Consider the following 25,197-nt stretch of genomic DNA (forward strand, 5'->3'; position numbering starts at 1 on the left):
TTCTTTACTTTTCACTCACACAACAGTGGCCTGTTGTTACTCAGCAGTGCCACCTCTTAATCCCTTTTGGTTTCATTTCAAATTCAGTTGCTATTATCTCTTTAGTCAACATGTCAAAACATTTCCAGAACTTTCTGGTGCCATTTCCATAGTTATTTGTGCAACCTGTACTTATTTGATGTCTGTTGGTATAACTAAGATGATTTTTTAAAGATTCCTCTGTAGTTAAAGAATTCGTTTGGGCGTACCATATAGACTATAACATGGCATTTTGCAGATTCAGAAATATTGAATGCAGTGCAGGGTCAGCACATCTAATATTGCAGAATGGCAGTACTGACAGATGGATCGATGGTGGAAACCTGCTGCTGATGTGCAAGATTTAGACTGTAGGTGTGAGCCAACACTGAGGAAATAAAGGGCTCGCAGTAAGGCAGAGCTGCCTCTGGACTGGCACATTCTTGCTGCAGAAGAGATGAGCCATAAAGCAACGAGTGAAAAGCAACATCTAACCTCAAAGCAAAATTGGACTGTTATAAAACTCAGCAGGGTTATTATCTTTTGCTAGGCATTGAATGGAAGCCAGGATTCAGAATTCAGCTATTTCTTAAGATAAAACAATGACCTACCAGTAGAGCTGGGCGATATGAGATTTTTTCATATCACGATATGTTTTTTTCATTTCAGGCGATAACGATATCTATCACGATATAAGCCAAATAACTATATTTGTAAGATTTAAATGTGCCGTTGCTCACAAGTAAAATGTGAAATAATCAGCAGCTTGTTTTGATTTAAATATTTATTTCCCATAATAAGTTCAACAGGGTAGATGTACTTAAGGAACATGAGACTTTTTCAGATAAATAAAGGCAAATATTGCAAACTACACAAGGCAGCCGCTAAAGCGTTTAAGTTTCAAAATAGAACAAACGAAACAGACTAAATTGTCAATTCCACTTAGAAACAAAATATTAATTCTAAAAATAAATCTTAGTTTGTTTTACAGAAGAACAGACAAAACTGACTAACTTTTGTCAATATCAAATAAACTGAGCACTAAAAGGAAATTCTCAATCTCTCCTTGTTGTATAGCTGAGCTTTTCAAACAGTTTTAACAGTTACTTTAGTCTGACAAAAGCCGAATGACGAATTAGCGCTTCCAGTCAGAGACTCAGGCTACGTCCACACGTACACGGGTATTTTTGAAAACGGAGATTTCCCGTTTCAGTTTTAAAAAATAATCCCGTCCACACATAAAGGCAGAAATGAAGGAAAACGCTGCTATGAACATGCCAAAGCAGCAGGTGGCGCTAGATTCCTAACCGTGCCGAAATGTTGGCCAATCAGAAGTCTAGAAGCCTCGGTGGGAAAAAGTAAACAAAGCTGGGGCATAGAAGCAGAACCGAGTTGTATGTGTGGAGGGACAGTAACTGTGTGTATATGTAAGCATTTAAACACTGCAGAGAGTAGAATTAACAGTAACAGTATTGTAGAAATTCATTTCACCGAAACAATAACGTGGCGCACAGTGTGACGCATGCTCCAGTTTATTGTATTTCCAGACTTGCTTTCGGCACAATTTACAGTGCACGCTACTCTGTTTTTTGTCAGACTTGAAATAGCCGAAATACCTTCACACTACGGAACTTCTATGTCTCTTCCGTTTGACAATCTCTCCGGCATTGGAACCATCATCTTTTTTCTCTTCGGTCACGCACGGTTGATTTTTCTAGTCGGCACACTCATTTCCTCCATTACCTGCTGGCTACTTCCCAAACAAACACACGTGCGGCTTGGCACTTGTGCTGTACGTAACAAGCCACGCGACGTGACGCTGCGGCTGTGATTGGTTCGGCTCTGCGCTACTTAATTTGGATTGGCTGACCTTTTTTTTTTTTCTTCTTTGAGGACAAGAGCGGCGAGGTCTATCGCGATAGCTTAATTTCTCTATCGAGTAAAAGTTATATCGCGATACATATCGTTATCGTTCTATCGCCCAGCTCTACCTACCAGCATCGAAGGCTTGGTCTCTAGTTTGTGCTATTAAAAGAAAAGAAAAAGAAAACAGGTATAGAAAAATCATGTTTGTTTATGTCTGCCTGTCTCTGTGCTCTCTTGAGCATCCTGTAATATCCTATCACACGAGGAAGGAGGATATTGAAATATATTAAAACAAGGACTGGCATTTTCAAGCCAAATTTTCACTCATGGTGACTGACTGTCAGTCCCCAGACAGCGATAAAAGCTGATAAGGAAGTGTTGTTTTCATTTCTGCTGTTGAATATCTGAGACTTGATTATGTTTTTGTCTCGTCTTAAAAAATCAGGTGGGTGCTATACGAGGGAATCAACTATCGGGGTGCTCAGATTTTGCTAAAGCCTGGAGAGGTGCTCGACTGGCGGAAACACAGCAACTGGCAGAAAATTGGATCGCTCCGCCCTCTTTTACAGGTATACAATGAAGCTATGCAAAGTATTAGATTACTGCACCACAATGGTGGTAATGCTCATAGCTGCACTTTTAGATACCACACATGTGCATTGATTGATTGACTGTTAGTTGTGATAGTTAAGAGCATGGTCGAGTTGATTTGAAATTCCCTTGCTGTGAATCCTGTTTTGAGAAGAAGCGCCAACTATTTGTATGTGTTTTCCGAGCAGAAGCAAGTGCACTTCCGTTTAAGGAACAGACAGACGGGGCTAATGATGTCAGTGACCGGGGATTTAGATGATGTCAAACTGCTACGGATACAAGAAACAGAAGAAGCGGATGGTTTGGAGCAGATTTGGTTCTACCAGAATGGACGCCTACACTGCAAGGTAACAGTACCTTCATTACGCAACGAAACGATAAAGAAAGGTCAGGGAAAGCTTGATGAATAGCAGCCCTTAGACCAAGATCAAGATCTTAGATCCTAAGGTCAAATCTCAGATGAGAATCAAAACAATGTTAAAGAGTTAAAGAAAAGTGACCACAGGTCAAACAGAGGTGTTTTCTGCACTATATCTGATCATATATTATATGATCTATGAATCTTTCACCATTCTACCTGTTAGCAGCTGGTAATTTGAATATCTCTAACTGACTCCTCTCTCTGTTTCCAGCTCTTGGAGGAGTGCTGCCTAAGTCCCAGTGGTAGTGTGACAATTGCAGGAAGCCGTGTGGGTCTCACTCCAGACCCAGATGACCAAATCCACCTCTGGAGCATCACTCCTGAGGGCTTCATTCGCTATGTTCTCAACCCTGATCTAGTCCTGGAAGTCAAAGGTAAGCCTCACCAGTGTTACAACACCAACAGTAAAATTGTTCCGATAGATGATTTGTATATAAAGACTTGTTTGTACTACAAGCACCATCTGTGACAAGCTTCCCACAGAGAATTCAAATGTCAGAGTTACATAATACTTAAGTTTCAGTTTGATTTCTATGCATTAAATATTCAGGTTTCATGGCTAGTCTTATGAAAGTTGTCAAATCCAACAAGCTGCCTGTATATGGACTACGGAGCAAATGCTACAATTATTATTAAATGGCAAATGAACTTACATTGTGCCTTCCTACTTAATTTGAGCACTTAAAGCTCTTAAACTGAGTATTCTATGTTCCCATACACATTTAAGAGATAGTAAAGATGCAACTTCTGTGCATAAGGCAATAAAAAGGATCTTGAAACCTGTGGTTAGATATTCCCAGTATAAAACTGGGGATTTATGTCTAGTCACTTTGTTTGCATCATTGTCAATTAGTGACCCCTTGTGGACTGAATTTTTCCCTGCAATAGGCGTACTGAACACTATTGTAGGAGTTATCATTATTGTATGTGAAATTAAATATATGCAAAACATTTTTAATTCTACTTTTAATCCATCTTAAATAAACAATATTACGCAACACAATCTCTTTCCAGGCACCAGAATGATGCTAAAATATGTATACAAAATCCACTTAATAAAAACATCTGTTTCTTTCAGGTGGTCATCTTTATGACAAAAACCAAGTGATTCTGAACACACCTGATGCAAGTAAACTACAACAAAGGTGGGATGTGGAGATTATATGAAAACAAAGTCTGCTGAACTGGATCCCTGACACACTAATGCAGTGACACACAGTGCTCACAAACGAGGTACGCCGCTGGAGGTTCTCAACATTTTGCTGCAGGGGAACCATGAGAAGGCAGATGAAGAGGTCAACTTGGAGAGAAATTAAGGATTTTGGTAGAATGTATTGCTACGTAACAAACGTACAAACAGTTCATTCAGGAATTGAAATATTTAACATGTTATTCTTACATCGTTTGTCAGTTTGGGGTCAATTTGAAAAGTCCTGCTTTTGAAAGAAAAAAATATTTAAATGATTGCAAATGTTTTAAGATGCAATTAAGGATTCCTTTCTGCTGAAAGAAAAGGAAAGTTTGACTTGTTTAGTGTACGGTGATTTTTGGCTATCTTGAGACAAAAACTGGCCTTTTAGCCTGACTGTACATTAGCCTACACATATGCAGATATTCCATAAAAAATCCTTTGTTTGATTTATGATTCCACGTTCCATTGTTATTTACAAGGTATCTGATCAAGTAAATGTTTTACCAGAACAAAACAAATTAATATTGTTGTACATTCAAAAACAAGACATTTTCTAGGTGACCCCAAACTTTTTGAGCTGTATCTCCATTGAACAAATCTGTTTTTGCCTTATTTTTATTAACTTAAAACAGTGTTAAAACTTTTTTTTGGATTTTTTTTAATGAAATGTGCTGTTATTTAGTACATATTGCTTTTTTCCAGCTGCATGCAACACAAGGAAACAAATATCATGTATTTTATTTTTGTTTAATCAAAACTATTCAACATAGAACTTTTTTCTTTTCAATATAATAAAACTATTTTTGTCAATGAACTTCTCAAACAGTGCACAGTTGAGTGGAATGGACATGCAAAAAACAAAACATTTCAGATGTTTGTTGTTCCCCAAAAGTTACACTGATATATTCCTTTCAGATTATGTAGCTTTACAGGATGTCCACATAATTTCACATACAAGGTAGTGATGGGTAACTAAACCAAAAAAAGAAAAAACAAATAGTTTCTTCCACATTTGTAACAGAAAAGCTTTTTTATACAATGTTGTACCAGCCAGCTAATTACCAAAAGTCTGGTAACCATAACCAGCTGCATGGTTGACATGAGGAGCATTTAGCTGGTAACATTAGTAATTTCAACATGATGAACACAGCACGACTTGAGAACTTTGAAAACTTTGAGTACATCGCAGAAGGCTCGTTACAAGAGATACAACTTCTGGTATCTTCTAATTACAAGCGCAGGTCACGACTGCAGTCTGCTACAAAACAGACTACCTCTCACTCTGCTGATGGTGAAGGGGAGGTGAGAAGGATCATAACAGAAACTCTCTAGGCACCTGCTTTCCTCTACTTAGCTTTGCTTGGCTGTTTCTTGCACTGACTCTACAGTCTCCGTGCTGCTGTCCTGCACCAGCTCTTCAGTCTGTCTATCGTCCTCTTCAGCCACCCTGACTACCGTCTTCCCTCTGGCATGGCCCTTCTCGAGCTTCTGAAAAGCCTGAGGCACCTGAGTAAATGAGAACTGGGCCTCCACAACAGGCAGGATCTGTGACAGAGCAGCAGAAATGGGAAATAATTAAAAGATCAGATTTACACATTTAGGCAGGAGTTCAATTGATTATGAAAATTAGTTTTGGCTTTTGTTTTAATGGCGCTTAAAAAAAAAACCCCCCATCAGAATAAGTATTGACAGTCTGTCATGAATGTGGCAGCTTGTGCAAATCCGACTCGTGAGGTAAGCACCATGCATTAAGAGCAGCAAACCAGACAAAATGAGTAACTGTCCAAACTTAACAGCACTGGAACCATTTCCACTTTCACATCTTAGTGAAGAGGCTTTTTTGCAAGTCACAAAGCACTGCAAATTACAGTGATCCCATAATCAAACCCATTATCAAAAAAGTTTAGTCTAGCAAATAACCACAAACTCCTAATGCTACAACATCGCTGCTTTCATAGTTGCAAGAGTGAAAACGTGAGGGAGGGGTTTAGAATGTGATGAGGCTGGACAATCCTGTGCTAGTCCCAGAACACAAGCAGCCAGGCTTGTTATTGTGGTCACCATCTTTTGTCTTTAACAATGAATGGGGAGGGCAGTCGCGTCACTGGAAACCATCCACACTTCTGACTGCAAATAGGACAGAGAGAGCAGAGAGATCGTGCGTGTATGTTTTGTGAGGAGGGGTGGTGGGGCACCGGAGGTCATAGATTCCCGCCACTGGCCTGAGTTTGCTGCTTGCTGTAAGCCCCAGCACAAAAGGACAGAGGTCCCACACGCTTTTGCGAATGGCTGCTCAGCACTGTTTAAAAATCCATTCACCGTCTGATGGCGCCTGACTCAATCGCCCAGCAGCCAACCGTGCACAACACCAACCAACCAGCCAACCAGAATAGCAGGAATGTGATTCTGACTCCCTCACAAAGCCACATGGGAGCCTCGGATACAAACTCATAGGGAATCCATGGTATGTTCAGTATTCAGTGAGTTGCATGATCTCCATCTCTGCATAAATTCAACTCTCTGCCTGTGACGGATTTGCAAATTAGACATCACCCTAATTCTGTCAGTACAAATGGTCCTAAAAGGCAGGTGTGCATGATATGAATAATAAAGCCATATAGTACCTTCCCTGCATCTACCAGCTTGCTGACTTCATCCAGGGCAGGTCCATCTGGTGCATAAAATCCCCACCTATAGAAGACTCCGCTTGATAATAAATTCTAAGAAGAAAGCAAACGGGAGGCAGTAATTAGAAGTCAGGCTTGTCTGCATCTCATACACATGAGTAACCACATAGAGTTATCGGTTAGGAAAAAAGAGAAGGAAAATGTAGAAAAATGTACTTTAAAAAATTAAGACCTGGATCAGAACACCAAAAAAGACAACTAAGCTGACTAAAACACACATGGCAGTTACCCTGACTTACAGTAATTAGCACCATAAGGATTTAGGAGGAAGAAACCGCATTTTGTATGAAAGGACTAATTAGCACTAATTTCCTGATAAGTTTTCAATAAACTACTGAAGGTTACTAAAAATGTTAAAGCACCTAATTTAAACATTTATGTTTAGATTAATGATTTGGTTTTGTGAATTTTCAGACGCACTGTCATGAATAACTGATGATGAGATGAGCAGAAACAGGAATATTGGATTATATTAGCAGTGTTATTGTTCACATCTAGTAATACAATTATCATTTATTAAATTGTTGTTCTTAAAAAATAATACATAACTTGAAAGCTAGTATTTAGTTTTACACACACGGACACAAACTGGACCTCTGACCATCACATATCGCATGAATCTGAGCTACGTTTCTTTGAGTGATGCAGGATTCTGAGCACAAATACTTTGGTTGATGGCATACTAGTTTATTAGGGCATCTAAATTAAACAGAGAAACCACTAATGGTTTGTTTCACTAAGATTTTTCCTGCTATATGTGAAAAAGACCAGGACTGCCAGCTATGAAAAAAGGTCTGTAAAAGGTGCTCCAAATGTCTAAATAAAATTAGTGGTGTAATAATTCATTTAAAACAACAAAACCAAACATAACCTTGCTTTATACTTGATAATATTGTGTTATTATGTAAAACTGCTTTGGTAAAACCACCCTGATTTGCTTGTTAAAAACCAGACAGTTCATGATTGTTCAGTGCAGCTCTAGTTTGACACTAGAGGGCTCAGTTGCACAGATAAAAATGGCAGGCTGTCCAGCGTTGGGCACCGAGGGTGTGACTGATGCAGCGGAGCCTCGCCAAAGTGACCAGCTGGCTGCTCCCATGGACAAAAGGCCTCGGAGGCTTGGCAAGAAACACACAAACAGTGGTATTTGCCGGGAGGGGGGGAAATGGTTGGCCACAATCTGAACAAACACCAAATACTGCTGGTTCAGCAGCAAACACATGCACGCACGCACACACACACTGTCTCATCCATTCTAACGCTGCCAGCTGTGCTGTCACCAGTGCCTACCCTGCCCAGGACAAGTTCACTCAGTCCCTAGAGCACCCTGTCCACCCTGTCCTCGTCTGTTCGGTCATGATCTTCATGACATGAACACCAGCTATTAGGGAAACGCAACACCACAAACCTAACACGCATGCAGGGACTCAAAGTGTTAATGCTATTCCATCTTCACCTGCACACAGCACATACAAACAGAAGAAAAAATACAGGCAGTGCAAAAATTTACTGTGACGCTCAGTCAAGTCATCACTTGACTTTTCCCCCCTCCCTGTGTCACCTCAGCTCCAATCCATATAATCAACTGAATGGAAAAGAAATATCCATGTTTTCTTTCCATGCCACTGAGGATCAAGTATGACATTTCAATTTGGAAGCACTGGCAGGCCACACCCAGAATAATGCCTTAGTGAGAAAAACAAACCTCAGTCCGTGTTACAAAAATAAACAACCTCAGTGGAAGCTTTTTTTTTGTGTACATCCACTTTTGTTTGAATCAAAAGTCAGTTTTACTGGTGTTTACCTGAATGGCCTTGCTCTGCAGAGAGAAACCAGCATTCAATGTACCATCCAATAGGCCCATAGAGTCGGTGTTGAGAAGTAAAGGTGTTACCAGTGTGACGTATTTTGCACCAGACCAGGGCTTTAGCAGGCCCATCGCCCACTCCTCTGTGTCCCCACCCACGCCGTCAAAAACAACGTCAAACCTTGAGGTGGAAAAAAGAGGCAGACAATCTTGTAAACATCTTGCTGGAAATGTGGTAAAAAAACAAAACAAAATTTACTTTTTCAAAACAAATTATCCTATGTCAGTACACTATGCACTGTGCTGGTTTAGCCCCTTGCTGGAATTCTAAGAAACCAAACCAAGCACTACCAATTTTGTTTTAGGGGCAGGAAAATAAATGAACCATCATCCACTCAGACCTTAAACCGTGGTTTCCATGGAAACTAGAAAGCGAGTCAGCGAACAGGTGTGCCAAGCTGATAGGAATATGTTTACCACATTTGGGTGTTTAAAGGGCGAAACACACCAAATTTAGCAAATCTAGATGAGTCCTTTTTAATTAACACGTTCACTGGATTGGCACAGACTCTAATGATACTTCAGTTGACACCAGCATTGGGACCAGTGAGCAACATTTTGCTCCAGCGTTTCTTTAAACACAGTACAATCTAACCACACAAGTTTCAATGTATACACTGCAGCTCTTACTTCTCCATCATTTCTAGTTGTTCAACCACATCTCCTGCTGTGTAGTCCAGCACTTCATCAGCTCCCAGCCCTCTAACAAGACCCACAGCGTTCTGAGAGCAGGTGACCGTTACGTGGGCGCCCCAAGCCTTCAACAGCTGGTGAAACATAAAGGATAAAAAACAGGGAGTATGCACACAGCAAGAGATCTTACTTTGTCAGGGTTTAAAAGGCATAAATATAGATACAGGCATAGCCAAACGAAGACACTCTGTCTTACCTGAATAGCAAATGTTCCAACACCTCCTGATCCTCCAGTGATTAAAACTCTAGGAGGAGAAACCCCAGCAACAAGAGGGTCATTCAATTACTGTGTGACTCATTTATGCAAAGCTACGAAAAGAAGTGGAAGCCTCAGGGGGTACAAAGGGATTTGCAGGATTGGAAGCTATTACGTTAGCGGAAAAGAGGAAGTTCTATTAAAATTCGGGTTAGGTTAAATGTTTTGACGTTTGCAGGTTAAATGCGTTATTTTAAAACTCTTGTTGCCAATTAAAATGAAATGAAAGTGTTGAAACGGGTTTCGTTACATTCTGAGTCGACATGACTGGACTGATTTCTCAACAAGGAAAGAGCATATTCAATTCTCCAAGTCACAAACGAAAGACATTATTAAATCTTTTATAGCATTCAGGGGCTTAACACTTTTTTAATGTTTTTTTTTTAAATAAGTATACATGGCAACAGGGTGAAATGAGCTCAACATAAAATTATTTTGGATCAGGCTGATTCTTGCCTTTTATTTGAAGAACTGTCTCTGCAAAGACCACCTCCATTGACAAGTGCAGACAGAGAAGTGTTGGCTACATAAGGAATGGATGCCGCCTCTATGTGGCTCAGTACTTTTGGCTTATGGGAAACCTGCAAAAATCAGCCACACAGAGAGTGTTAACAATGTTAGAATTGCATTCACTTGTAAACAATATTTTACATTTATAAACTTTGAGGCTGTGTCTAATCAGCACAGCTACTGTGAGGGCAGACAGCCAGAGTCGGAGAATAAATGAAGTTCAATGCAGCAAGAAAACACAGGGCAATTTGTATGTCCCTTTAATTGGTGCCACCGCAGCTACAGCTAACAAACAAACTTAATCCTAATTACATTTTACAGTGAAGGATTACTAAACAGGGTTCGCTTCTTCCGAACTTTTGTTTAATGTATTTTACAGTTTAAATAAGGGTTCTCAATGAACTTTTTCCATTAGTTTAAAAACAAACTGACAATAAAATTACTTTAATCTCAGTCTTTGTGTAGACACTAGTTAAATTATTCACAGTTAATTCTGAAAATGCACCGCCATCCAACTGCTGCACAGACTCTGCTCACCTCGTACTCTGTTAGAGTCACATATTCAGCCAGGCTGCCTTGTTTCCAAGGGGGAACAGCAGCCCACACCTGAAGACAAATATGACATTTAACATGCAGAACACAACTTAAATTAACCACCTACTCTCACTCTCTGAATCTGGTTAATCAGCTATTAGGGTCTCACACAACTGCTCCTGTCCTTTCTCATCATTAGACGTTTCCAAAGATATTTTTATACTGGTGAAATACAATTACTAGAATAGTGCATGTGGAAAATTTTACTGCTGTATTGTTCAGTGATTTAATTACATTCACTTTAAGCCAGATTTGCATAATTGCATTTCTCTCTGCAGGAAGACAGTAATGTAGATATGTGGGAGACAGCAGGGTCTCAAATTATTATGAGTCACACTGACTGGGAGACCAAGCAGAAAGCACTTGATCTTTTCAACAAGAAAATGTCTCTGAATGACTTAACTATGGAGGTGCATGTAAGTGGGCTAAGCAATATAACCATATTTAACTTTAGAAAAATTGTGTAACATCAGCAAATTTGCCTTCGCATTTTTAATATGGTATTTATCACTTCACATAAAATCAAGGGTGCCCAGTCTTTATGACTTTGACCCTCAGTCCATATGTCTATGAATATCGTGACTATATTATTATGCAAATAATATATTATAAATGTACAAGAACAAACAAAGCATTTTGCTTGCTTTGTGCACTTTCTTTTACAGTCATCTACTCAATTTCAAATGGCATTTGAATCTGACAAAATATTAAAAAGATCATCCTGTCTAGTTATTTTTCAGGTTGTCAGTTGATCACTAATAGACACTTATTGGCTACTTTGCATGGTACACCAGATCAATTGCTTGTTAAAGCATATAGCTAATCAGGCAGACATATGGTCCATGGGAGCAGCATATCAGTGTATTTATGCATGTAGACATGGTCAAGACAACCTGATGAAGTTCCCCATCAGAACGAGGAGGAAAGGATAATTTAATGGACTTTGGATATGACCTGGTTGTTGATGCCAGATGAACTGGTCTAAGCATTTCAGACACAAATTATCTATTGGGATTTTCCCCACTCAACCATCTCTTGGGTATACAAAGAATTGACTGAAAAAGAGACATTTTTCAGTGAGCATCAGTTCTCTGGTCAAAACGTCCCTATTGATGTCAAAGAATGGCCAGACTGGTTAAAACTGATAGGAAGGCAAAAGTAACTCAAATCACCACTTGTTACAACCAAGGAATCCAGAGGAGCATCTCTGAATGTGCAATATAATGAACCTTGATGCAAGTCAGCTACAGCAGCAGTGGAAGACCACACCAGTTGCCATTAGATTAGAAAAAGGTTGCCTGGTCAGACAAGTCTAGATTTCTACTGTGGCATTCAGATTGTAGGGTCAGAATTTGGTGAAAAGAAGATAAATGCATGTATGCATCATGCCTTGTATCAAATGTTCAGGCTGGTGGTGGTGGTATAATGGTGTGGGGGATATTTTCTTGGCACACTTGGACCCCTTAGTACCAACCGAGCATCATTTAAATGTCACAGCCTGTCTGAGTATTGTTGCTGACCATGCTGATCCCTCCCAGCAGGATAACACCATGTCAGAAAGCTCACATCAAACTGGTTTCTTGAAAAGGACAAGTGTTCTTAAATGCCCTACAATCCAATAGTGAACTTTTGGGACGTGGTGGAACGGGAGATTCACATCATGAATGTGCAGTTGACAAATCTGCAACAACTGTCCAAGTCAATATGGACCAAAATCTTCAAGAAATGTTTCCATCACCTTTTTGAATTTATGCCACAAAGAATGAAGGTAGTGAAGGTAGAATGAAGCAACAAAATAGCAACTAATAAAGTATCTGATATTACGAAGTCACTTTTTAAGTGCACATGTACAACTTAATGCATTCCAAATGAATAGAAGAGGCACTAGAGTACAATATGAGAATATGGTAAATTTTCACTAACAATCTGAGAAAGCTTGTAGCTGCTGCTGATGTTGTAATAGAATGTGTTTAGATGTGTTTCTAATATTCCTTAAGAGGATGTCAATAAAGAGCACTAAACACTAACTTTAACATCAATGCAATGAATGCAGCTATAATATTATTGTCACTAATTTCCAGTACATCTTTTAAAAGACGATTGTGCAATGCAGAACCTACCTCATCTCCCAGGGCAAAATGGGTAACCCCAGATCCACAGTCCACTACTACACCAGACAAATCACGACCAAGAATGAGAGGAAACTCAGTGTCATTGTCCATCACAGATAATGGATCTCTTCTTAACTTCAGCAGTTTAGCCCCATAGCCACCTGAAATTGAGAATTTTCTTGGCTTATTGATGTAAGTTATTCGTTTCTTTGTTAATTATTAATTTGAGTTAGCAGCACTTACCCCTCATAGCTACATCAAGGGGGTTGAGACTAACTGCATGGACCTTAATCATCACCTCAGTGGCAGAACTAATCGTGGGAACGGTGGTCTCTTCTGTGTACTTCAGAACACCATTACTGCCATACTGATCAATGATCCATGCTGACATGCAGCCCTGCAGCCTTGGAGGTGAACTGCTCATATTTCTTGTGAGACACACTCTGCACCCTGTCCTGGCTAATGTTTTAATGGATCCTGCTGCTGTCGCATTGAATAAACACAGAAGCCTGGTTGATGTCATAGCTCTGGCAGAAGCCATTCTAGTCGCCTTCCAGCTCACTGCTACTACAAGGTCAGGTTTCGATACAACATGACATTTAGGAGACTTCTCACCAAGCTACGTAGCTACACAGCTAGCATTAGCATGTCGAAGTTATCGCCGATCAAAACAAATGTGTAAAAGTGCAAAACGAATCAAATAATCAAGCGATAGCACATTCGTGCACTATTTTTATGTAACAGAAGTCTCAAAGAGCAACAGCTGTTACAATAATGAACAGATAACACACATCTCAGCAGCTGGGTACATAACAACATTACCAAATAAGCTAACCTCTGAACTCACAACGGCAGCCAATCAGTTTCCAGAACATCATGGCCACGTGACTGTCGCGCATTGCATGCCGGAAACTCGTGGCAAAACAATCCAAGTACTGCATCAAATGCAAGCATTTGCAGCACCGCAAAACGTTCTTTCTCCGGTTCCAATACCTTCTTGCTTTTTCTTTGCCCCCCCAAAAAAGGTATGAAAGCACTGAATAGACGCTGACGTAATTTTTAACTTATTCAGTTAAATGTTTTCATAAACGTTTTCTTACTAATATAAAACAAGCATTTTATTAATTAATTAATTAATTAATTGAATACTAATTAATTAATTAATTAATTAGTATTCATTAAAGTTTGAACTGCAGCTTGATATTAGTACCATTTGTTTATCTCTTCATCATAGTTCCTAGAAAAAACAGCAGTAAACTAAAGGCTACTGGGCTTTTCAGTGTACTAGACTCCTATTATGTAATTTAACAATTCGTCTTTTTATGATGTATCGGGCACATTTAATTGTCTTTTGATTGTTTCTAAGCTACCTCTTGGCATGTTTTGGGTAGATTGATAGATTACCAGTTATCTATGTACGAAAAACACCCTTGTGCACAATGCACAATAATTATGTAATACTTATTTTGCTAATTTGAACAGGTAAACGGGGAAACTAATAAAATGCTCAAGACATAAACCACAAAGATCAGAGCCACCAATATATAAGTGGGTTACACTTTTGTCTAAAAAGCAAAAGGAAGAGGCACAAATCCCTCTTAGTTTGCATCTGTGAGTTTGGCGTAAAAATCCCACAATGCGGAGCTACCTACTGTGGACACCTCTGGTAAATAAAGGAACAACTGAATGTGGCTTTATTAGTCAAAAGATCAGAACTTGAACTAAAAACGTTCCAGCACCTGTGACAGAACTAAACACTGAACCAGAGTATAGTCACTTTGCAAGAAATTATTTAAATATCAAATTAACTGCTACAGCACTGTTGCTGTTGTTTAGAAAAGTAGGCTGTAAGGTCCTTACCAGTTATATCCCTTTCTCTGTAATAAGAGTTGTCAACAAAGAATGAAGTCACAGTTTTGTGCTTTGCTTAATTGTGTGCAACAGTTGATGCTACACTGTGCATTATGATAATAATAATAAACTCAGAAAAAAGACTACAAACACCCTTACTTGTTTTCTCAAGCTTGGATTACATTTCTTCCTGATGAGTCTCATTAATAGCTCATTAATAACAGGCAGGAGGTTAGTGCAAACCACAGCGAGATGGGAGAGTGGGAATTACCTATTATTTTAAGCAGTTATGGATGTATTGACTACAATAGTCTAATGATGACATGGCCTGGTTGTTAAATCATATTAAATATATATATATATACTGGCTACGGATACCGACTACGGAACGGAGCAGTTGTCAGCCACCTCCTGTACATGGATGACATCAAGCTGTATGCCAAGAGTGAACGAGACATCGATTCACTGATCCACACTACCAGGCTATACAGCAATGACATTGAAATGTCGTTCGGACTGGAGAAGTGTAGTCGGATGGTAACAAAGAGAGGGAAGGTAGTCAGAACTGAGGGGATTGAACTACCAGAAGGCAACATTGCAGACATAGAGGACAGTTACAAGTACTTGGGGATCCCGCAGGCGAATGGGAACCATGAAGAGGCCGCTAGAAAAGCTGCAACCACCAAGTACCTGCAGAGGGTCAGGCAAGTCCTGAGGAGTCAGCTGAATGGTAAGAACAAGATCCGGGCCATCAACACGTACGCCCTGCCCGTGATCAGGTACCCTGCTGGGGTAATAGGCTGGCCAAAGGAGGAGATAGAAGCCACTGACATAAAGACAAGAAAGCTCCTTACCATGCATGGAGGGTTTCACCCCAAGTCCAGCACCCTGAGGCTGTACGCTAAGCGGAAGGAAGGGGGCCGGGGACTGGTGAGTGTCAGCACCACAGTCCAGGATGAGACAGCGAACATCCAAGAATACATTGGGAAGATGGCCCCAACTGACCGAGTGCTCAGTGAATACCTCAGGCAGCAGAAACCCAAGAAAGAGGAGGGAGACGAGGAACCATCATGGAAGGACAGGCCCCTGCACGGTATGTACCACCGGCAGATAGAGGAGGTGGCTGATATCCAGAAATCCTACCAGTGGCTGGACAAAGCTGGACTGAAAGACAGCACAGAGGCACTAATCATGGCAGCACAAGAACAAGCTCTGAGCACAAGATCCATAGAGGCTGGGGTCTATCACACCAGGCAAGACCCCAGGTGCAGGCTGTGTAAAGATGCCCCAGAGACAATCCAGCACATAACAGCAGGGTGCAAGATGCTAGCAGGCAAGGCATACATGGAACGCCATAACCAAGTGGCCGGCATAGTGTACAGGAACATCTGTGCCGAGTATAACCTGGAAGTCCCGAGGTCAAAATGGGAGATGCCCCCAAGGGTGGTGGAGAATGACCAAGCTAAGATCCTGTGGGACTTCCAGATACAGACGGACAAAATGGTGGTGGCTAACCAACCGGACATAGTGGTGGTAGACAAACAGAAGAAGACGGCCGTAGTGATCGATGTAGCGGTTCCGAATGACAGCAATATCAGGAAGAAGGAACACGAGAAGCTGGAGAAATACCAAGGGCTCAGAGAAGAGCTCGAGAGGATGTGGAGGGTGAAGGTAACGGTGGTCCCCGTGGTAATCGGAGCACTAGGTGCGGTGACTCCCAAGCTAGGCGAGTGGCTCCAGCAGATCCCGGGAACAACATCGGAGATCCCTGTCCAGAAGAGCGCAGTCCTGGGAACAGCTAAGATACTGCGCAGGACCCTCAAGCTCCCAGGCCTCTGGTAGAGGACCCGAGCTTGAAGGATAAACCGCCCGCAGGGGCGTGCTGGGTGTTTTGTTTATATATATATATATATATATATATATATATATATATATATATATATACATTATTAAGTATTATCAACCAGTTTTGATGGCACTTACAGCATTTATTGTCCTATACACAGCAGAAATGGCAGCAAAAATGGGAAGAAAGAGCTAAAATGCATTAGCTACAAAACCAAAAACCCATCAAATAGCAATAATAGCCTCTTATCATAAAAATGCAAGTGTACATGAAAAAATTATAACCTAATATACTTGAGAGGCCCACTCGACACTGAAGTGATTGTTGAGTGCTCCATCAGCTGGAGCCAAATGGGTGGAATACATGCCAGTGTAGAGGCCTAATGGAGAGCACACGCATCGATGTTGGAAACATAAAGCAAATGGGTAGAAGAGATTATCTGTTTATTCTTCAACGGCACACATGGGGGTATACTCTGGTTTGTTATGATGTTCAACAATCAGTTAGATTGATTACTTTCTTGTTCTGTAATTGCCTCTTTGGAGACCAACTATTATTTTTTCCGTTACATATTCTGATAGCACACTGGTTAGGGTTAGGGTTAGGGTCTAACAGGGTTACAGCAAATAGGCTGCCTTGCTTTTTACCATCAAGCTTCACTGTTTCTGCATCTGGGTTTCAAACTAAGTCCCCTCATAAGGCACTGAAAAATAAAACAACAAAGTAGCTTCGTCAACTCGTGCTGTCTTCGTAACAGGCTGATGAAATGAATAGATAAAACAGATCACACTGCTCATGCAAGTGACACAAGCTGCAAAAATAATCAATGTTCCAGAAAGCGATGGGAGAGAGGTGAGAAAAGAAAGAACGAGGGCCTGTGGCTGTGCGATCATGATTCAGCATGAAACCAGGCAACAAACAGCACTGTCATTATGATCACAGCTCCCAGGGGAAAGAGGACACAGTGGAAATTGGGTGCTTTGTCTATGTTGGCTCATTATAGAGGGTCTGTCTAATGAATTATACTTTTGGCTGCTGCTCAAAAAAAAACTTCAAATCTGTGTTAGCGCAAGTAGAGGGTGCAATCTTTCATCTTCACAGAAACAATCACTGCTTAATTTTTGTTTCTTATGGGATGAACTACCTAAGACAAGTGTTTGCTCAGGCTTTGAGAAGGATCTGCTTTAAATTTGCATTTTCAGGAGGGTCATTCTTTCACAGAACCTCTGAGTGTAGCTTTTCTAGGCCTCCTTTCTATATTGGGACATGTGGCCTAAATCACATGGTTGCTCTAAAAATTATTGCTTTGCTCTAATTTAATATAGTGATAGTTTAATTTTTAAACTAACAACACATCAACCCTATCTTTAGGTCATCTGTCTACCCGAGAAGTAGCTGTATAAGGTATGTATCTGTTTTTCTCTTTTTAAACTGCATCCCAGAGTCAGATAAATTAGCCTGCAGACAGACTTCCCGATGCTTGGCGAAACACAACTAAACAGTGAGCCCGTGGTTAGTTTGGGCATTAACGGCCCCTCGTTACTTGGATAGCGATCACACAAGCCTTATTCATTACCTGACAAACCAGCTCCGTCTGAGACACAACAGAGAAGGAAAAGAGGCCTGTGCACTTGCTGAGGTCTGAGATTATTTATAGAATGAACGACTGGATTCTCTCCTTGGTATCTGCTGCTTTTTTTTCTCAATAGGCCAGACATTAACGTTGTTGTAGAGGAAGCTAAATGTTATGCATACATTAAGCTTCTTTATCGTCCGTCCTAAATCTAGATCTAAGATCATCTTAATTGTACCAAATTAAATGAATTTTTATTTTCTGCCAGGTATAGAGTAACTTTTGTTGCAATGTTTACAGAAGTATTTGTGCTGTGTTTGATGAGCTTGACCACATGTTCACTCAAGGGATCTCCCTTTTTTATGACCACTCTAGAGGCCAAATTATGTGCAAGTTGACTGGGTTTTCCAGTTCATGTATCCATCTGAGTCACATCAGTGATGTGATGTATTCACCAAGGGGCCTGGACAACACACAGGGCAAACACACCTAAAGCCTGAAAGCTTGTTATCCTGTTTTAGGAATCCTGTACTCACATGAGTCTCACTGAAAGAAATGGAGTTAAGTGTAATCAGGAGACATGCTTTGAAAAAAAAACAAAAAAACAGAATGAAAATCTCATGCAAGGCTCCAAAATCAACCCTCTAATGCTAAGTGTATCAAATTCATTACATGAGGTTTTGAGACCATTTAAACCTAACCCATGCAAATGTTTTTGTTTAAGCTAAACTGGCTGTGAGCAATAAATTGCACAAAAATGCAGAATGTTGCAAGAATTATACAAATTGTTGTTTATATATGCAAATGATATTTGCCTTCTTTATTTTAATTGGTTATAAGGTTCAATAAACACACATAAATTCTAGTTTCAAGAAATCGGAATTTTCTGACAATTATTTCATGGTTCCAGCGTTTCAGCCTAAGATTTGCACACTGTATTTTCACACATACAAATTAAGCATATATACATATACATATTGCACACAGTAATCCAAGGGTTTATGTTTTTACTACTATTAATTAACGAAAAATGACAATGAGGGCTCTAATGTCTATCTCACAGTAATCATGACACAGAGGATAGGAGATGCATATCAACATATGCATATTCAAGTGCTGTTCACTGATATAGAACCCCCAAAGTACTTTTATTCTGACCTTGGATGATAACTCCGTATCAAAGTGAAGAGATGGTATTAACAAGCTCCTGTTAGCTGTAACAACCAAAGATGAAGGCTGTCTCCCTCTTGACAGAGTTATGTGTCGGGGGCTAATCATATCTGTATATAACTACATAACTACATCTGCCAACTTGACAGTTTTTTGTTTCCTTTTTTGAAACATCTAGCATTCTCTGTGCCTGCAAAGTAACAGTGTAACTGTTAAAGGCACAAAGGTTTTAGAGGTTTGTATCAACTGCAGTATTTGGTGTCAGTTTGACAGTTTGCTTGTAGACATATTTTGTTTATGAATAATTTACAGAGGAGAGTGGATGCTCTAAAATCATAGCTCACAGCCTATTTTTCCCCAGGCAGATAGCATGTGGAGTGTTATTGATTTACAATTACTGCTATTGTTGTTTCCTATATAACTAACAGTATTTAAATGCAATAGTTTATCCTCGAGCAATTAACATTGAAAGATTGATTCCAGAGAGCCAAAGAAGATTGGTTGATATGCATCAGAGCATAAACATTTACTAATATATATTTTCTGTTGTTGCTTTTTAGGCTCTTACACATGAACCAAATCAGTGGCATAGGAAACGTAATGTGCTCTGTTGTCCATCTTATAGATAACATCTTATCTTCAGTCTTCCTCTATGCTCCAAGGACAGTGTTGAGAAAGTAATACAATGTTTATTCTGTTTATCCGGTGCATTAGGAAGAACTATGCCCTATGTTGATGTCAGAGTAAATTGCTGTTAATTTAAATCACCAGTGGATACAGCAAAACAACAAAGCAAATACACTTTTAGATACCTGCATGTGGACACGCACACACAGTGTTAGACATCCAGCTTAAACCCACATGATGTCCTGCCCATTTCACTAAAGCTAAACCCAAATTTCATTCTGATTATTAGATCTAAAACCACATTTAACCAGTTTACTTCATTTCAGAACTAATGGCCATCCAACCAACTTAATTCAGACTGTGCACAGTCTGAAATGGAGAGGTCATAAAAGTGAGCAGAGCACACACACTTTTTTTTGTACTTTTATTTATATTTGCATAATTAATAACCACTAGAACATAAACAACCACTTATACAACATTCTACTGTAAGCTGTGTGATCTGTTATATTTCTGCTTTTGTTCTCTCTAAGGATACAAAAAGAAGCCCATCCAATAAATTTAGTAAATGCCAATGGCTTCTTCTTGGCAGAGACTTTCTTATTACATCCATGTCATCTCTACACCCTCAGCCTCTATTTAAGGACATTACCCAGACTCTAAAGGTAAACACAAGTCTTTCTCCATTCACAAACACGAACAGCATTTCTTTGGTTTATAACTAACTGGAAGGCTCCCTTCTCAGAATACTCAATAGCATAACCAAGTTTACTTATGTGACTGGAAAAAACATTCACACATAACACACACAATATAAAAATATGAAGCCACACTTAATGAATTCATATAGTTTAACACATACACCTGAATCGGGGTGGAGAGGGTAAAAGATGGGGCGATCGTGGCTCAAGAGTTGGCAGCTCCGACAGTCTCGGTCGTTGTGTCCTTGGGCAAAACACTTCACCTGTTGCCTACTGGTGGTGGTCAGAGGGCCCGGTGGCGCCAGTGTCCGGCAGCCTCGCCTCTGTCAGTGCGCCCCAGGGCAGCTGTGGCTACAATGTAGCTTACCATCACCAGTGTATGAATGGGTAGATGACTGAATGTAGTGTAAAGCACTTTGGGGTCCATAGGGACTAAGTAAAGTGCAACAAAATACAGGCCATTTTACCAAAGATGCTAACTAAGAGCACCCCGAAGAAATTATATCTTGGTTATTTAAAACTTACAACAATGAAAATGTAAAAACAACATTTTGCTAAGTTACATGTTATCTTGAGAAAACTAACATCACAGTTACCAGTTAATGGTGCTAAGCAAAGCTAACATAAAAGTGGCTTCATTTTTATATTCATATTTATTTATATCTTGTCATCGCTCTCTGAGAAATTAAAAGTAGGAGTAAGATGTTTCTAAAAAGACTTTTTCGAAAGAGATCCTATGTTTGTTTGTTTTTTTGTTTGTTTATTCTTTATTTTTTGTTCTAATTTGCAGTAAATATGTAAGTCAATGAAAAAAAAATACACAATGTTATTTTTTGGTATGAATTTGTAGATAGAATGTCTATGATGTCTATGCATTACAAATATGTCTATTGTGTATTAATATATGCTAATAAACACATCTTCTCCAGTATTAATAACAGTCAAAACTGTAGTAATATAAAATGTAACAATTTAATTTTAATAATATGTACTCGCTAAAAAAGTACGATTTTCAAAAACTTGCTATTTAGACAAAAGACTGAAATATACATGTCACACCTGGCCATAAGTAAAAAGCACACTGCTAATATAATTACATAATTTATTTATCTTTGATTTACGCTCATGTTTTTTTTCCACACCATATGTTATACAAAATCACGAGACTCATCATTTTTGTCATCACTGTATTGAATTGTTGTTCTCCACTGTACATGTCACACTTAATACAATGTTCCAGGTTTTAAAACGGCTCTGAAATTATTATATTATATTATCTAAATTTGCGTTTTGCAACCCTGAATTCTGTAACAGATTTGTTAGATCCATACATCACTGGTGACCAATCAGTTCAGTGTATTATAGCTGGATATTTTGATGTTAGTATCAATAACTATTCTTCACATGATGGTAATTTTCAATCCAAGCATCAATCCGGCAGATCTCACTAAACTTCCCACTAAACTACTGAACTGTCGTTATGTTACAGCTCCAGACCCAAACATCAGCACTTGCTGCTTCAGGCTTCTAACACTTTTCTATCTTATATTACTAAACAGCTTTCTTTCTCACTTTTCTACTTGTGTTTCATTTCAACAAAAGTTATTTTTTTAGTTTATGTCACATCTGTAGACCTTTGTGATGGCCATTCAGTATATTGAAGTGCTTCTATAATCCCAGTTCTAAACAAATTAATCTTTAGAATAGATGGACATTATTTTTTTTGTTTCCTAAGTTAATTTCAGCCCTATTAGGTGTTTGTTATTTTTCTTGCAGGTAGTGTGAGCTATTAGGAAATAACCTCAGTTTACAAATTGTTTATGTTTTTATGTTTTCTTGTAGGGATTAAGCGTAATCTGGACAGTTCTATTAGAATGGAACACTGCACTTACACAAATAAAACTAAACTTTTGGCTCAGCCCACAGTGTCTCGCACCTAATTGGGAAGCCATCTGAAAATGAACCACATTCATTATACAAATGTCAGTGCCTGCTGGTGGAGTGTAGGAAGAAGAGAGAGCTGGGAGGAGGTGTGGAGGGGCTGCGAATCAAGCTGACAGTCTGCTAATGAGATATCATCAAGAAAAAAGGTTCCTCGGTCCACTTAAGAGGCACAGTTTTACATAGCAGTTGGGTGTATAATACAACACACAAGAAATTAGTGTGTTATCGTGCAGATTTTTGGAATTATAAAACATTTCCATCCCCACATGTTCCCTCACCATGCGTTCCTGTCAAAGATGTTCAGCTTCCTGCCTTTGTTAAAAGAAGTCCACACGAGCACTTGAACAAAATGCTCTTTTGCCACTAAAATCACAAATGTTTAAGGTTTACATGCTGTGGATGAGATATAGTTGTGTTAGCAGAAGGTGAGGGCATTTCTAATGTTTATTTAAGTTTTGAAAAAAAAGAATACATCTATCAGGAAAAATATTTTACTCATTATAGAAACAACAAATTGTGGTATGGCAGGATTGGTTCTTGGCAGATGACTTTCTTAGTCCTGCAAGTCACAGTTAATTAAGCTTTGGAGTGCTGTGGGTAGATTTTGTGACATTTGGTTCTCTCCACTTATTTTTTTTTTTAAATTTTTTTCTTTTCTAGACTATGCTTAGCTAACCAACGTGATATTTAATATGCAAGCCTGTGATGTCATATGAAATGAACAAGGCAAAACAACACAATGAAAAAGCATTATTAAAAGCCTTAACCCCTCCACCCCCTTTTGTATTAGTTTGCTGCTAAAAGTAGGAAATTTAAAAAAAAAACAAAAAAACCAAGACCTTATTTATCTAAGAAATAAGATCCTGGAAAATTAACGCCATCACTTTCGCCAACAGCAGCATGGTCAGCAGATCTACTGTCAAAATTTCCAGTTGGCCTCACAAATTGTGGCTGTGGAATTGATTTCCTTTGCTTCCTGTGCCAGGGAGGTGACTCACTCCAAATATGACACAGTGTAGACACACAACAATGAAGCTAAACAGAGATCAATACAAAAAAAAAGATGGACAGTATTTGGAACTATTTCTGTCTGTGTGAAACACACTAATCTAAATTTGTGACTGGATCTAAGGATTATCACAAATCGCATGATATTTGTCATGGAATCCTGTGAGCTATTTTGGCAAAAAAAATAATAACTGATGGTTTTGGTGGCGTTGAAAATTCTGGAAATTTTCATTAAATTTAATTACACGAAAGCTATTACCACTCCTTCAAAATATCCTGTTTGTCAAAGTCTTCTCCAAATCACCAACATCATAATTCTCACTGCCTGAAAAAAAATGAGTGCAGACACAACATATGTGGTTTGTGAACTATGCGCAACTGAAAACAAATAGCCAAATAATTGAAACATGCTTTGATTTTCAGTTTCTATGAAACAGATTCCTTTAGGGTATGCTTGCCATGAAAACCAAAATTATAATGGTGCATTATATTTGTGCTCTGCTTTCAGTTTGTCAGATGTCTCAGACAAGTGAGTGCAGTCTGAATAAAAAGCACGCTGCCTCAAAGAGCAGATGGTACTGAGACACAGTCTCTCTCTCTCATTCTCTCTGTGAGCCATCAGTGTATTTAGCAGTCATTGTATACATGATTAGTTCATGTACATCACAGCTTTCTGGCTGGGGCTTCTTGTGTATCTTTCTTCGACACACGCAGTGGGTGGAAGCTATTCTCAGCAAACAGGTGCCATCATGTGGCATCAGGTGTCCTTCCAAGAGGTTACACGGGGAGGAGAGGGTGGTTTGTCCTAGATATGCAGTTAGTTAGATCAGAGGCGCTCTCGGAGGGCACTCTGAGTTTGGTAGCCAGCAGGGACACCACCACTGTCCCTGACAGCCGGGACAGTGGTGGTGTAAATCTGGGATAACCTGATTTGCTCATGGAATCAGGTTAGTTATGTGGGCTCTCACTCCTATGTTATGTTAAACAGGTCATTCATGGCTCACACATGAATAGGATTTTTGTTGCTTTTGCATTCAGGCTTAGTAAATAAAAGCCATGTCTGTCTAATCACTCGGTGTGACCACCATTGATAAAGCAAGGAGAAATCAACTACAAATTAACACGGGCACATTTACCGTACTGGACTGGTGTCAAAAATCTTTCCATTGTTTGGTTTCTATAGCAACCAAAGCCACTGGACATGAATCACTGAAACTGGAGACAGGAACAGGGGATCACTTTATCTACCTAATTGATGAGCTACATGTGATTACTGAAAATAAGAGAAACCAAGCAGCTTGAAAAGATCTGACTCCCATCTATGCTAACTGATTCACTTCTGCTGTGTTTCACAGCAAGGCAACGCTTCATTGTGTCTAAGAAGAAAAAGCTTCCTTGTAAAAGAAAAACGAGTACAGCTGACCATCTGGCAGGAAGGACCTTTCAGCTGATGCACAGCTTTTTGTCTGCTTTTTCATTTTACCTTCCTCTATTTTAACCTAATAGGGGCATAATGTTACTAAATTGTTCATGTGGCTCTTTGAAATTAGTTTACAATTGATTATATTTAGATAGATCAACAATGTTTTGTACATTTTAGATGCTATTTTTAATTGAGGTGCTGAATAAAGAAAATGATATTTGTGCTCTCCCTACTAGGAAAAACATGAG

At 39.3% G+C, this 25,197-nt stretch overlaps 2 protein-coding genes across 3 annotated transcripts in view; one reads left to right on the forward strand and one right to left on the reverse strand.

Moving 5' to 3' along the window:
* Positions 1 to 4,902, forward strand: part of LOC101472999 (uncharacterized) — a 30,937-nt gene extending 26,035 nt beyond the window's left edge. For both annotated transcript variants that reach the window (XM_004568766.4, XM_004568765.5), the window contains 4 exons: positions 2,330 to 2,453; positions 2,664 to 2,822; positions 3,108 to 3,270; positions 3,975 to 4,902. In XM_004568766.4, coding sequence (XP_004568823.2) covers positions 2,330 to 2,453; positions 2,664 to 2,822; positions 3,108 to 3,270; positions 3,975 to 4,063 — 535 coding nt within the window. In that variant the 3' untranslated portion in view covers positions 4,064 to 4,902. The remainder of the gene's footprint in view (positions 1 to 2,329; positions 2,454 to 2,663; positions 2,823 to 3,107; positions 3,271 to 3,974) is intronic.
* Positions 4,812 to 13,666, reverse strand: LOC101473489 (NAD(P)H oxidoreductase RTN4IP1, mitochondrial). The gene is made up of 9 exons (XM_004568767.3): positions 13,050 to 13,666; positions 12,816 to 12,967; positions 10,639 to 10,707; positions 10,048 to 10,172; positions 9,532 to 9,580; positions 9,273 to 9,409; positions 8,580 to 8,763; positions 6,713 to 6,808; positions 4,812 to 5,633 (listed from the first exon to the last, which is right to left on the reverse strand). Exons 1-9 carry the CDS (start codon positions 13,345 to 13,347, stop codon positions 5,439 to 5,441), a joined length of 1,305 nt encoding a protein of 434 aa, XP_004568824.1. The 5' UTR covers positions 13,348 to 13,666; the 3' UTR covers positions 4,812 to 5,438.
* Between the last annotated feature and the right edge of the window lie 11,531 nt (positions 13,667 to 25,197).

Source organism: Maylandia zebra, linkage group LG15 (assembly GCF_041146795.1).
Source record: "Maylandia zebra isolate NMK-2024a linkage group LG15, Mzebra_GT3a, whole genome shotgun sequence".
In the NCBI taxonomy this organism is placed as follows: domain Eukaryota; kingdom Metazoa; phylum Chordata; class Actinopteri; order Cichliformes; family Cichlidae; genus Maylandia; species Maylandia zebra.

Bases quoted from the DNA above. Each gene is read 5' to 3' on its own strand.
- LOC101473489 (XM_004568767.3), bottom strand. From the start codon at position 13,347: ATGGCTTCTGCCAGAGCTATGACATCAACCAGGCTTCTGTGTTTATTC. The intron at 10,708-12,815 runs GTAGGTTCTGCA...ATTTGTCTTCAG, and splicing joins ATTTTGCCCTGGGAGATGAG to GTGTGGGCTGCTGTTCCCCC. The intron at 5,634-6,712 runs GTACTATATGGC...GCTCTGTCACAG, and splicing joins AGCTGGTAGATGCAGGGAAG to ATCCTGCCTGTTGTGGAGGC.